Genomic DNA, 12,451 nt, shown 5'->3' on the forward strand with positions numbered 1-12,451 from the left:
CTGTTTTGACTGTTTTAATTACTTAGACTCCAAAGTTATGATTAAAAACATAGTTTCTGGGGCCAGAGAGATAACATAGAGGTAGGGCATTTGCCTTGCACGCAGAAGGATGTTAGTTCAAATCCCGGCATCCCATATGGTGCCCTGTGATTTCTGAGTGTAGAGCCAGGAGTACCCCTGAGCACTGCCGGGTGTGACCCAAAAAACAAAACAAACAAACAAACAAGCAAAAACATAGCTTCTGGGGGCCAGAGTGATAGCACAAAGGGTAAGGAGTTTACCTTGCACACAGTTGACCCGGGTTCAATTCTCAACATTTCATATGCTCCCCCCCAGCCTGCCAGGAGTGATTCCTGAGCACAGAGCTGAGAGTAACTCCTGAGAGCCCCTGGGTATGTCCCAAAGCCAAAACAAACAAACAAATATGGTGTCTGGGGGGGCCAGAGTGATAGGGCAGCAAGTAGGGCAACCTCGTGTGCAGCTCACCAGAGTTTTTGATCCCTGGTCAGACATTCCATATGGTCCCCCAAGCCTTCCAGGACTTATCCCTGAGTGCAGAGCCAGTAGTCACCTCTATGCACAGCTGGGTGTGGCTCCAAAACACAACATGGCTTTTCATTATTTTTCCATATCCCTCCACAGTCAGAAATCAAAGGGTGTTTTCATCACATTTTTATTTATTTATGTATTGGTTTTTGGGTCACACCTGGCGGTACTCAGGGGTTACTTAGTCCTGGCTATCTGCTCAGAAATAGCTCCTGGCAGGCACGGGGGACCAAATGGAACACCGGGATTCGAACCAACCACCTTTGGTCCTGGATTGGCTGCTTGCAAGGCAAACGCCGCTGTGCTATCTCTCCAGGCCCTTCATCACATTTTTAAACCAGCGCTGAACAGATAGTACAAGGGGTTAAGCCACAGGGGTCCTCAAACTTTTTAAACAGGGGCCAATTCACTGTCCCTCAAATCATTGAAGGGCTGGACTATAGTAAAAATAAAAATTATGAACAAATTCCTATGCACACTGCAAATATCTTATTTTGAAGTGAAGAAACAAAACGGGAACAAATACAATATGTGGCCCTCGGGCCGTAGTTTGAGGACCACTGGTAAGGCAATTGCTTTACAGTAAGCAGCTAATTCCTGGTACCACATGTTACCCCCTAAGCATTACCAGGCATGACCCCTGAGCAGAGAACCAGGAATAAGTAAGCCCTGAGTACCTGAGTGTGGATCCAAACTCCCCCCTTAAAAAATCCTTAAATAAAATTCTTCAGCCTCCAACTGTTAAGGCTCTAGTTGAGAAATGCCTAGGCCTAGTGGCCGCTACTAATCACCTCACTTCACTCTTGGCCCATCAGGGCATTTGGCTCTTTTCTGCCTGCTGACTTCATCATATTTGAAAGAGTGAAAGTGGGTTTCACAGCCAATTATTCCATTAGGGATGAGGGTTTTTTGTTTGTTTGTTTTTGGACCACACCCAGCTGTCTCTGCACTCAGGGATCACTCTTGGCAGGTCTAGGAGAACCACATAAGGGTGCCACAATTCAAACTGGGTTCAGCTGAGTTCAAGACAAGTACTCTAACAGTGTACTATCTCTCTGGTCCTAGGGTAGAGGAATTTGAGGGGATGGGAAGGTTGGTTCATACCTGGTTATGCTCAGGGGTTTCTCCTGGCTCTATGCTCAAGATTTACCTTGGCAATGCTTGTGAGACTAAGAGGTTCTGGGGACTGAATCCAGGTTGGCTGTGTGTAAGGCAAATGCTTTATCCACTGTGCTATTTCTCCAACTCCTCAAAATTTAATTTTAAATTCGGGGTCCAAGAGAATATGTACAGCAGGCATAGTTTGAATGTGGCTGACCTCCAGGAGTGATTCCAAGAGTAAGCTCTGAGTACTCCCACATATTACCCCCAAACAAAACAAATATAAATTCAAGGAGCAGTTTACTGGGTAATGAGAGTAACTGGCTTTTGTTCTAATATCTCTTGAAATGTCATCTTTTTTTGTTTGTTTGTTTTTGGTCATACTTGGAGGCATTCAGGAGTCGCTCCTGGCAGGCCCAGGAGACCACATGGGATGCCGGGATTCGAACCAGTTCTGTGTTGGCCATGTGCAAGGCAAACGTCTTATTGCTGTGATAGAGCTCCGGCTCCAAAATGTAATATCTTTGGCTCTGTGCTCAGTAATTATTCCTAACAGGCTCAGGGGCCATATGGGAGGCTGGGGATTGGATCTGGGTCAACCTCTTGCAAGGCAAACATCCTACCCGTTGTGCTATCACTCTGACTTTGCACTCTCATTTTACCTCCTACATCTGAGGTTCATGCTGTGATTATGTCCATTTTGCAGGATGAGAAGGTGAGCAGGAGGTTTAAGTAATTTTCTGAGTTTACATACAAAGTTTCTAAGTAGAAGAACCAAAATTTAATTTTTTTAGTTTTAAGATCACACCTGATGGTGCTCAGGGGGTTACTCCTGGCTTTGTGCTCTGAAATCACTCTAGGCAGGCTCGGGGGACCATGTGGGATGCTGGCGATCAAACCAGCCTGGCAAATGCTGTTCTATGGCTCTGACTGCCCCCTCCAGAGATACTATTCTTCTCAGCCTTAGATTTTGTCCCTCAAATGTCTTTCCCTCTGCCCTATCAGCTTTCCCATTGCTCCCCTGAACCTCTCCCTCACTGAGGTTCCTATTATTTTCCCTATCTCCACCCCAACAAGCTGGGTGGATGGACATGCACAGGGAGACAGTGTGAAGGGCGCCTAGTCTTGGTGCGCCTTGTCTCAAATTTCAAATAGTGGTGGCGCCAGGACTTGCTTGCACTGTGCTTTGGGGACTCCCAAACGCTTGCTTTCCTGAACACCCCGTCTCAAGGGCTTCTCCAGAGGCTCCCTGTCCCGCTTCTAGAACCCGAGATCTTCCCCGTTGATTAATTAAATAAAAAATAAAACAGAGTAGGGCTTCAATCACATGATTTTTGTTCTACAGACTGGATGGATCATGAGAACTTGACCAATATGGACCCTAGTAGCCACCATACCCTGGAGCTTTCCAAACACCTCTGCATTCTTGTTTGGAGCCTGGAGATTTGAGTCTATAGAAGAGCAAATGTGACTTTCAACTGCAAAGATGGTTTTGCAAGGTCCCTTAGGGATGTCTATAAGCTGTGGACACAAGAAAGAGAAAGAGGGGCCGGAGAGATAGCATGGAGGTAAGGCGTTTGCCTTTCATGCAGAAGGTCCGTGGTTCAAATCCCGGCGTCCCATATGGTCCCCCGTGCCTGCCAGGAGCGATTTCTGAGCATAGAGCCAGGAGTAACCCCTGAGCGCTGCCGGGTGTGACCCAAAAACCAAAAAAAAAAAGAAAAAAAAAAGAAAGAGAAAGAAAGAAAAAAAGAAAGATAGAAAAAAAGAGAAGGAAAGAAAGAAAGAAAGAAAGAAAGAAAGAAAGAAAGAAAGAAAGAAAGAAAGAAAGAAAGAAAGAAAGAAAGAAAGAAGAGGGCCCGGAGAGATAGCACAGTGGTGTTTGCCTTGCAAGCAGCCAATCCAGGACCAAAGGTGGCTGGTTCGAATCCTGGTGTCCCATATGGTCCCCTGTGCCTGCCAGGAGCTATTTCTGAGCAGACAGCCAGGAGTAACCCCTGTGCACTGCCGGGTGTGACCCAAAAACCAAAAAAAAAAAAAAAAAAAAAAAAGAAAAGAAAGAAAGAAGAGAAGGAAAGAAAGGGGGAAAGGAAGAGAGAAAGAAAAAGAAAGAATAAAGGAAGGAAAGAAGAAAGGAAGAGATAAAGAAAAAAGAAAGAAAAAGAAAGGAAGAAAGAAAGAGAGAGAAAGAGAAGAACAAGGTCATCAGGTCCCCCTTGCAGCTCCACCCCAGGAGCCTGCACCTGGAGCACCCATGGGAATTGCAGGCAGGGCTCGGTTCGGGGCTCCAGGGGTCCACGCGTCCCCCTCGAGCTCCCCTGTGCAGACAGGGCCACTGCCAGGAGTTCTGGAGCCGCCCAGGGTCGCCCCCCTGGAACCTGGGGGCATTTGACCCAACTGCGATGCAATGGAAAGAAAAGGTGCAGGGGAAAGGTGCAGGCGGGCCTGCAGCTCTGGACCACATTCGGGGGCTCCAGCTGACCCAACTTCCGTCCCCCCAACTTCTCTCGGGGTCAGGAGGGCAGCGGCACGCACACGCCTCACCTGCGGGCTCAGCAGGGTCCTCAGGTGCTTCAGCTGCATGGCGGGACACTTGGGTACCAGTTGGTACCCAAAGGCAGCGACAACTTCCCTGGTTACCTGGACAACCAGCGCGCAGGCGCAGTGGCGGCGGCGGCTGACGCAGGCGCGTTCGGCGCTTATTTCCCGTCGCAGATCAGTGCGTAAAAAGATGCGCCGCCGCCCGCCGGAATGCGCAGGCGCAGTGAGAAGCCGGGGGGCGGGCTCTTGAGGGCTCGTCTGCCAATCGCGACGCTCCCGGTTAAACCACGCCCAGGTCACGCCCTAACCACGCCCTCCAGCTTTCATTCCCGGAACAAGACCTTTTTTCTTGAGCTTTGAGGTGTCTGTCACTTCTGTTCTGTGTAGAGAGTTTGGTTTTGTGAGAGCTGTGTTTGAGCCAGTCCTCCCAAGCCCCAGAAGAGAATAGGCCAATTGCAATTGTAGTTTTTTTGTTTATTTTATTTTGGCAGTTGGTGGAATTGATTGCAATTATAGGTTTTTGTGTGTTTTATTTTTTGCAATTGGTGGAATTGATTGCAATTGTAGTTTTTTGTGTTTATTTTGGCAGTTGGTGGAATTGAGCTCAAATAGGTTATGAGACTTGCGCGGGATCACAAGACTATAAGAGATTTTGCAGGGAGCAATCTCTCATGATCTTAGATTCAAAGCCACATTCTGAAGAGGGTGGCATTATTAGTCCCTTTTTTATGTAACAGGAATTAGCATGAGCTGGGTTATTTGAGGGACCAGAGCCATAGTACAGCATGCAAGATTCTTGCCTTGCAAGCAGCCAACCTCAGTGGGATCCTCGACACTCCACATGGTCCCCAACCCCATCAGCAGTGACTCCTGAGCAAAGAAAGTTTCTTACCCAAGCCAACACAATCAGTAAAGGACAACATTGGCATGCTTAAACACTATAGAAGGATCTATATACTTCTCGTGTCCCAGCCATGCTCCTATGCCCTGTGACACTCACATTCTAACAGATGATGTGTGTGTCTGTTCAGGATCTACAAGGAGAGAAAAGTTACCCTGAGTTGGGTAACGGTGGGTGAGTTCAAGTTTGCATGTAGATTAGGAGGCATTTAACAGTTTAGTGCCTCACAGGATAGGTTAAGGCTTGTGATATCTGAGTTTGGAACTTGGTGAAGGAGAAAAGATACTGTCTTAGATCTTTTATGTTGTGATCCCTTTTAGAATCATTGATCTAGGGGCCAGAGAGATAGCATGGAGGTAAGACTTTTGCCTTTCATGCGGAAGGACAGTGCTTCGAATCCCGGCATCCCATATGGTCCCCTGAGCCTGCCAGGGGCGATTTCTGAGCTTGGAGCCAGAGGTAACTCCTGATTGCTGCCGGGTGTGACCCAAAATAAAAAAAAAAATCATTGATCTAATTTCTTGCAACATACCAGAGAGAGGGAGATGCAAAAGAAAAGTTATTCAGGGGCCGGAGAGATAGCATGGAGGTAAGGCGTTTGCCTTTCATGCAGGAGGTCATTGGTTCGAATCCCGGCGCCCCATATGGTCCCCCGTGCCTGCCAGGAGCAATTTCTGAGCCTGGAGCCAGGAATAACCCCTGAGCACTGCCGGGTGTGACCCAAAAACCAAAAAAAAAAAAAAAAAAAGAAAAGTTATTCAAAAACTTCCTTTGAAAGGCTCTAAAATTGGGAAGACTTTTAGCTCTATAGAAAGTATATGAGGGGCCGGGCGGTGGCGCTGGAGGTAAGGTGCCTGCCTTGCCTGCGCTAGCCTAGGACGGACCGCGGTTCGATCCCCTGGCGTCCCATATGGTCCCCCAAGAAGCCAGGAGCAACTTCTGAGTGCATAGCCAGGAGTAACCCCTGAGCGTCACAGGGTGTGGCCCAAAAACCAAAAAAAAAAAAAAAAAGTATATGAGTCTTGATACCTTTCTCCCCACTGTGGTGTCAAATGCCAACAGGTATTTGTCTCACTGATACCACCTTCCTCTTCTCATCCAGCCCCCCATCACACATGAACACACAGCTTGGAACTTTAGAAAGTAGAGAGTAGAGAACAACCCCTATTTCACCAGAAAGCAGGCCCCGTGGCCCAAATTGTAATTCTTAAGACATGGCAGTTACAACCTCTTAATTTTATTTTCAGAATCCTCTGGATATGGTTGCAGAGTGTGATTACAAACTTATTTATGCTTTACAATTATTATTGCCTTGGAATGAACAGAATCAGAGACAGACAGAAGGAAAGGCAAGGGCCGGGGAGAATAGGCACAATAAAGGACAGAGCGTGTGGTACCGAAGGGGCCGCCACTTTTGACCATTAGCCCTACTTTTATAGGGGGATTCGTGAGGGGTCTATGCAGAGGACTAAACGGAGAGGAGCCGGGTTGCCCATGTGAATAGTGAAGACAAAACAGTTTCTTGTTCCCGGGTGCAAGAAGAAGAATTCTCCCTTTTTCTCCCCATAGACTGACAGGATCTAGTTTCGTACACCTCCTCTGGGCCCCACTGCATCCAGCCCAGCCTATATCAGTTCCTATGTGGGTGTGATGGTGCAAGGGGCCCTCACCATGAAAAGATGCTGAGAAAACATCTTCATCATCTTCTTCTACACTCAGCTCCTCTTTGTCCAAGAACCTTTATTGGAAAAGTGTCCAAGGGATGGGCTCAGCTGTAGCTGGAGGGGCTGCCAGGGGAGCACCTGAGGCTCCATGGAAGACTTTGGAGTAGTGTAGGGCGGTATCTGCCTCCAGGTCCAGGCCAGGCCCTTGCTTTGCCGTATGGGGTGGGGGTACCCGCCCAAACACCCCTGTTTGAGACCCAGAGGCAGTATACAGGTGCAGCTGGGGAGGCTGAGAGCCCTGATGCAGTTGAAATGGGGTCCCCATTAAGGACCGAATGGGATAGGATTAGACAAAGGGCTCTTCCCTGGACGTGTGGGGAGCCAAGGAATGCAGCTCACCAGATTTCCATTCCCCACGTCCAGGGCACAGACTGGAACAGACCTACCTCTGGCCCTGCTCACAGTGGAAAGAGGATGGGGGTTAGGCCTGAGACTGTGGGAGGGACTTTGCTCTCTGGGGCACTATGGGGTCCTTCGATCTCCACCTTATGCTCACCCTGACCCCCAGGCCACCCCCAGGCCGGCTGGGAACGCCTCTCTCCTGGGGCTCCGCTTCTTCATTCAGACGTCAATGGTGTTAATGGAGGGTGACTTTTTCTGAAAAATAAATAAATAAAAATAAAAAAAGAATGAGTTTTAGTTTAATTTCTCCCAGCACCCCTCATTTCCATTCTCCTCCTTTGAGGTTCTCTCTGGCTGTTCCTAGGGCCCCCCTCACATATGCTCACACCATCCCCGACACCACATCACCTGTCTCGTCCCCACTGGCCTTCCCTGAGGGCTCTGCTCTGGCCCCTTCCCCTTCTCCTTGGGGTTGTTGTTGGAGTCGTTGTCCTTGATGATGTCATACTGGCGGCAGAAGAGCCCGATGACAGCTGGAACACACAATAGACACCCCCTTTCAGCCCCTCAGACCCTCCCCACACTTCTAGAAGGTCCAAGTTCACAAACAGCTCTCCCTCTCCTCATCAACTCCACCCTCAAAGTGTCTTCCTAACTCTGTGTCTCCTGCTGCTCCACCAACCTTCATGCCTCCCCTGCTACATGGAGCCCCCCTTGCTCAGTGCCTGGGTGTCCCTCCAGCTGCTGACTCACCGGCCCACATGAGCAGCACCACCACGATGATGACCACTTCCCCGGTCTGAAGGGGCCGCTCTCTGCCTATCCCCTCCACCGTGATGTCCCCTGAGAAGACAGGAAGGGGCCAGAGCTGGGGTTAAGGGGTACAGCCCCAAGTGGTACTGGATGGAGATGCTGGAGCTTGAGCAGACTTTTTTGGGTGGGGAATGTTGGAGAGGTGTGGGAGGAAAGGCCAGGGACCCCCAAAACAAGAGAAGGGTGGCAGGCACAGCTGCTCTGAACTGAAGCTGGGGAACAGGAAGCTTAAAAGCCCTCCCCCCAAAAGATTCATTCTCAGCCTGTCTGTCTCTCCTCCTCCCCTGCCAATTCGCCTTCCTTTTTCTGGCAGCACCAGGAATTAACTCATCTCTCTGCTCAAGCCCCACCAGACTGTGGCGGGCTTGGCGGAAGTAAACAGAGGCTCGAGGTAAAGAGCCAGAGACGCTCCCAGTTCCCCCCCAAAGCACCCTCACCTGGACTGGAGGTGTTGGTGGGCAGCCGGTCAGAACCTTTGAGAGTTCGGAAGTGAACCCGGGGTCCAGGGGGGCTCTCCCCACGGAGGCCAATGCTTCTGACCTGCACCGTATAGTCGCTGTCCTCGGCCAGGCCCCAAAGGGCACAGGCCCTCGTGGTGGTATTCACCTCCCGGATCACACGCTGGCCTGGGCCATTCTGTCTCTGCAGTGGGACATGATGGGGGGGGGACAAAGCTGTACCCACTCAGAACCAGGCCCCTGTTACTCCACCCCTACCATGCTCAGGTGTCCAGTAAGATTCAAGTGCATGAAGGGGGCCCCCAGACCACCACTCATGGACTCATGGATGTTGAGGGAACCAAGGAAGGACACAGGTGGGGGAACACAGGTTGGGATGACAAGTCGGGGATCCCATTCTTACTTGCTGAGAAATGGAGTAGCCAATGACAATGATGCCTTCTGGGACGTCCCAGGACACAGTGGCCGAGTTGGCTCTGAGCTGAGTGACCGTCACATTCACAGGAGAAGGAGGCCGGTCTGCAGGGGGAGGCCAGGGCGGGTGGGCAGATGAAACAGGTCACCCCATTCACACACACACACACACACACACACACACACACACACACACACACACACACACACACACCAGACACACACATGCACCCCTCACCACCCTGCCTGGCCACTCACCTGCTCGCACAAAACCCAGGTCACAGCTGACCAGCAGGAGGACCGTGGGGCTGAGATAGGGGGAGAGGGGCATGAGCGCAGCCATGGTCCCCACGGGCAGGGCTGAGGGGCGCGTGGGCATCCGCTGAACATCCAGGCGGGGCTCCTGAAAGTGGCAAGCAGGAGGGTGTGTGCGGGTCAGAGACTGCCAGGCATGCTCAACCCGGGCAGCAGAGGCGCGGGTGCATCCCTGCCAGCCCTCCCCGGGTAGCCCAATTTTTCCACCCCCGGCCTTCCCCGCCTGCCCTCCCCGCGCGCACACACACACCCACCCACCCACCCACCTCTGCCCGTCCTCGCAGTCCGGTTTCTCAGGCCTCGGGGGGCTGTTGGGTGCCCAGGGGGCGGCCCATCGCCCGAGCCCAAGGCGCTGCCCCCTACCCCATCCCGGCGCGCGCGGGCAGGAGCTGCGGGCAGGGCGCGGAGGCGCAGCGGGCACAGGGGCTGCGGGGCTCCGGGCGCCACACCCGCCTCGTCGCCTACTCAGGGGGTCCGGGGGGCCTCCCCAAGTCGGCCTGCAGCCGGGGTCCGGGTCCTCGAGGCCGGGATGTCACCGTGCGGACGAGCCCCGCCGTCTGCTTCTGCAGAGCTGGCACCGCGCGTTCCACCCGCCGCAGCCCGGCTGGGACGTGCCGGTGCGCCCCGCCCCGTGGGGTTCTTCTCGCCATCGTCATCTGTCTCCCCGCCTCCTCCCGGCTCTCTCGGGGGGCTCCTCCTTCCCCCCACGACCCTCCCATTGAACAGCGTCAAGACCCACTTCCCTGGGACAGGTGCAGGTGCCAGGGTCTGGGCCCCCCTATGCGCAGCGCCTGGTTCCCTGGCTGCAAAGGCCAAATGGAATTGGAGGGGTCCTCCCCCATCCCACCCCAAGGGTACGGGAGCGGATGGAGATCCTAATTGAATCGTCTTGTCTGTCCACTGCGTCAGCTTGGAAGTCCCATTCCCATTCATTGAGTGACACAGTCCCCCAGGACTCTGCGCGCTCCTGGGTATCTAAGGGCTTGAATGTCTCTCCTAAGTGTCACCTAAGATCTGGAGCTCTTAGAAGGATGCTCCCGAGTTTACAGGCAGAAAACGAGCAGGTCGGTGTTTCTTGCCACTTACTGTGGGGCCTTGGAGAAACTGGGATCCCGATCAGCCGCAGGTTTGACACCTGCAAGTCTCAGCCTCCCTCCCCACTGTGTCCCCAGGAGCGCACAGGCAGCTGGGAATGAGTTTTTGGGAACTCAGAAACCCGGTGCCTGGGAGCCGTTATAATTCATCCGCTCTAAAGTGCTCCTTGTTTTCTTCCATGCTCCTTCAGTATGTTAAGTTTTTTGTTTGTTTGTTTGTTTGTTTGTTTGGGAGCCACACCTGGTGGTGCTCAGGGCTGATCCTTGGCTTTTGCACTCAGGGATTACTCGTGTTGGTGCTCCAGGGATGCTAGAGGGTGCTGGGGATCAAATCCAGGTGGACCGCTGGCGGGACAAGCGTCCTCTCCTCGCTATTCTATTTTTTTTTTTTTTTTTGGGCACAGGAAAGGTTTGGATTGTTTCTCTTTTGATGGTTTTGGGTGTCTGCACCTTCAGAGTGAGTGATGGTCAGGGGGCAGTTTTCAGAGGGCGCTCCTGAGTGGCTTCTCCCAGGCAAATCATGTGCACTCGTCCTCAAAAAATTTTCTAAAAAAATTTGGGACCTTGTAAGATGACACCCAGCAGTTAACCCAAGCTGGGTGACATCTTACAGGACCAGAGCAATGGCGCAGCAATGTAGTGCCTTTTCCTTGGACATGGCCAACCTGGCTTTGATCCTCGGCATCCCATATGGTCCCCTGGGCCTGCCAGGAGTAATTTATGAGTGCAGAACCAGGAGTAACCCCTGAGTGCCACCAGGTGTAGCCCCCCCCAAATATATTAAAAATATTTTTTAGGGGCCGGAGCGGTGGCTCAGGGCGTAAGACTTGTGCTCCCCAGCCTAGGACAGACCGCAATTGAATACCCCAGCATCCCATATGATCCCCCAAGCCAGGAGCAATTTCTGAGTGCATAGACAGGAGTAACCCCTGAGTGTCACCAGGTGTGGCCGAAAAACAAAACAAAAAAAATTAAAAATATATATTTTTTAATTTCTTCACGAATTTGCGTGTCATCCTTGTGCAGGGGCCATGCTAATCTTCTCTGTATCGTTCCAATTTTAGTATATGTGCTGCCGAAGCAAGCATAAAAATATTTTTTAATTTCTGATACTGCTCTGGAAGGTGTTTCCAGTACCACACCTTCCATCAAAATACGTACTGATCACCCTCTGCCCCAACCCACTGCTCTAATAAGCCCTTTGAGCTCAATCCCTAGCCTTCAATGTGTGCATTCTTACTTTCTGCTTTAGTCAGGCCTGAGACCTGGAGTGAGAACAGGTGGATGTGAGGCCCACTTCTGTCAGCAGCGAGAGAGTCAGCTCACCTCTGCATCTCTGTTGCACAGAAAGGAAGGCAACAATGGTTGGTCTCCTGAGTGTCAGCGGATCTGGTGAGAATCTGACTACAAAAGTGCACTGTGGAGTGTCAGTAAACCTTGACCAACTCTATTTAGGGCGAAGACTTTAGCTTCTGCCTCTCACTGCAGCATTTCTATTTCTGTGGCACTGTTCCACTGTAATAACCAGTTCAGTCTGGGCACCCCGGGGCTCTGAAGCTGCTGAGAGTTCCATGTGGGAGGAAGGAGAGAGTGAAACAGGGCCAGGAAGGACTGTGTGTGCTGAGTGTTTGATCAACTGGCCGTGGGTCTCTGACCTTTTGCTGACCCTGTGAACCCAGACCTTGGCTCCCTGAGACCCAGGGATTTCTTTCTTTCTTTTTTTTCTCTTGTTTTTTTGGGCCACACCCGGTGGTGCTCAGGGGTTACTCCTGGATATCTGCTCAGAAATAGCTCCTGGCAGGCACGGGGGACCATATGGGACACTGGGATTTGAACCAACCACCTTAGGTCCTGGATCAGCTGCTTGCAAGGCAAACACCGCTGTGCTATCTCTCAGGGCGACCCAGGGATTTCTATAGCCCCAAGTGTTGTTCCTGAATTTTCAGGATCTAAATCCTCTTGCTCTAGGCCAGAGTGATAGCACAACAGCAGGGTGATTGATTGTCTTGCAAGCTGTCAACCAGAACGGACCCAGGTTCCATTCCTGGAATCCCATATGATCCCCCGTGTCTGCCAGGAGCAATTTCTGAGCACAGAGCCAGTAGTAACCCCTGAGCACCACTGGATGTGGCCCCAAAAGAAAAAAAAATTCTCCTGTTCTAATAGCCAGAGAAATAAGCCTGGAATAAATCTGGGATCTTG

General features: G+C 51.4%; 2 protein-coding genes and 1 non-coding gene across 4 annotated transcripts in view; all 3 read right to left on the reverse strand.

Annotated features, from left to right (window-relative positions):
- The window catches only part of IFT172 (intraflagellar transport 172), a 52,636-nt gene extending 48,342 nt beyond the window's left edge, over window positions 1-4,294 (reverse strand). The window contains 1 exon segment of the mRNA XM_049784230.1: window positions 4,192-4,294. Within this exon segment, the coding sequence (XP_049640187.1) occupies window positions 4,192-4,230 (39 nt within the window). The 5' untranslated portion in view covers window positions 4,231-4,294.
- Window positions 4,295-6,310: 2,016 nt separating this feature from the next.
- Window positions 6,311-10,325, reverse strand: FNDC4 (fibronectin type III domain containing 4). 2 transcript variants are annotated; one of them, XM_049784219.1, is made up of 7 exons: window positions 10,242-10,325; window positions 9,099-9,243; window positions 8,830-8,945; window positions 8,406-8,610; window positions 7,909-7,998; window positions 7,564-7,688; window positions 6,311-7,410 (listed from the first exon to the last, which is right to left on the reverse strand). In XM_049784219.1, the coding sequence occupies exons 2-7, from the start codon at window positions 9,217-9,219 to the stop codon at window positions 7,375-7,377; spliced, it is 693 nt and encodes a 230-aa protein (XP_049640176.1). In that variant the 5' UTR covers window positions 9,220-9,243; window positions 10,242-10,325; the 3' UTR covers window positions 6,311-7,374. The 2 variants fall into 2 exon arrangements, with proteins under 2 accessions (XP_049640176.1, XP_049640174.1); XM_049784217.1 differs by lacking the exon at window positions 10,242-10,325 and adding an exon at window positions 9,422-9,744.
- A 905-nt stretch (window positions 10,326-11,230) lies between these two features.
- LOC126025105 (U6 spliceosomal RNA) lies at window positions 11,231-11,337 on the reverse strand. The gene has a single exon (XR_007501152.1). It is a non-coding gene; the product is annotated as a U6 spliceosomal RNA (small nuclear RNA).
- Between the last annotated feature and the right edge of the window lie 1,114 nt (window positions 11,338-12,451).

This window comes from Suncus etruscus, chromosome 12, assembly GCF_024139225.1.
Source record: "Suncus etruscus isolate mSunEtr1 chromosome 12, mSunEtr1.pri.cur, whole genome shotgun sequence".
Classification (NCBI taxonomy): Eukaryota; Metazoa; Chordata; class Mammalia; order Eulipotyphla; family Soricidae; genus Suncus; species Suncus etruscus.

Coding starts and splice junctions, on each gene's coding strand:
- FNDC4 (XM_049784219.1), bottom strand. CDS start 9,219: ATGCCCACGCGCCCCTCAGCCCTGCCCGTGGGGACCATGGCTGCGCTC. Junction 8,946..9,098: donor CCTGGGTTTTGTGCGAGCAG/GTGAGTGGCCAG, acceptor CTCCCCCTGCAG/ACCGGCCTCCTTCTCCTGTG. Junction 7,411..7,563: donor GGCCAGTGGGGACGAGACAG/GTGATGTGGTGT, acceptor TTTATTTTTCAG/AAAAAGTCACCCTCCATTAA.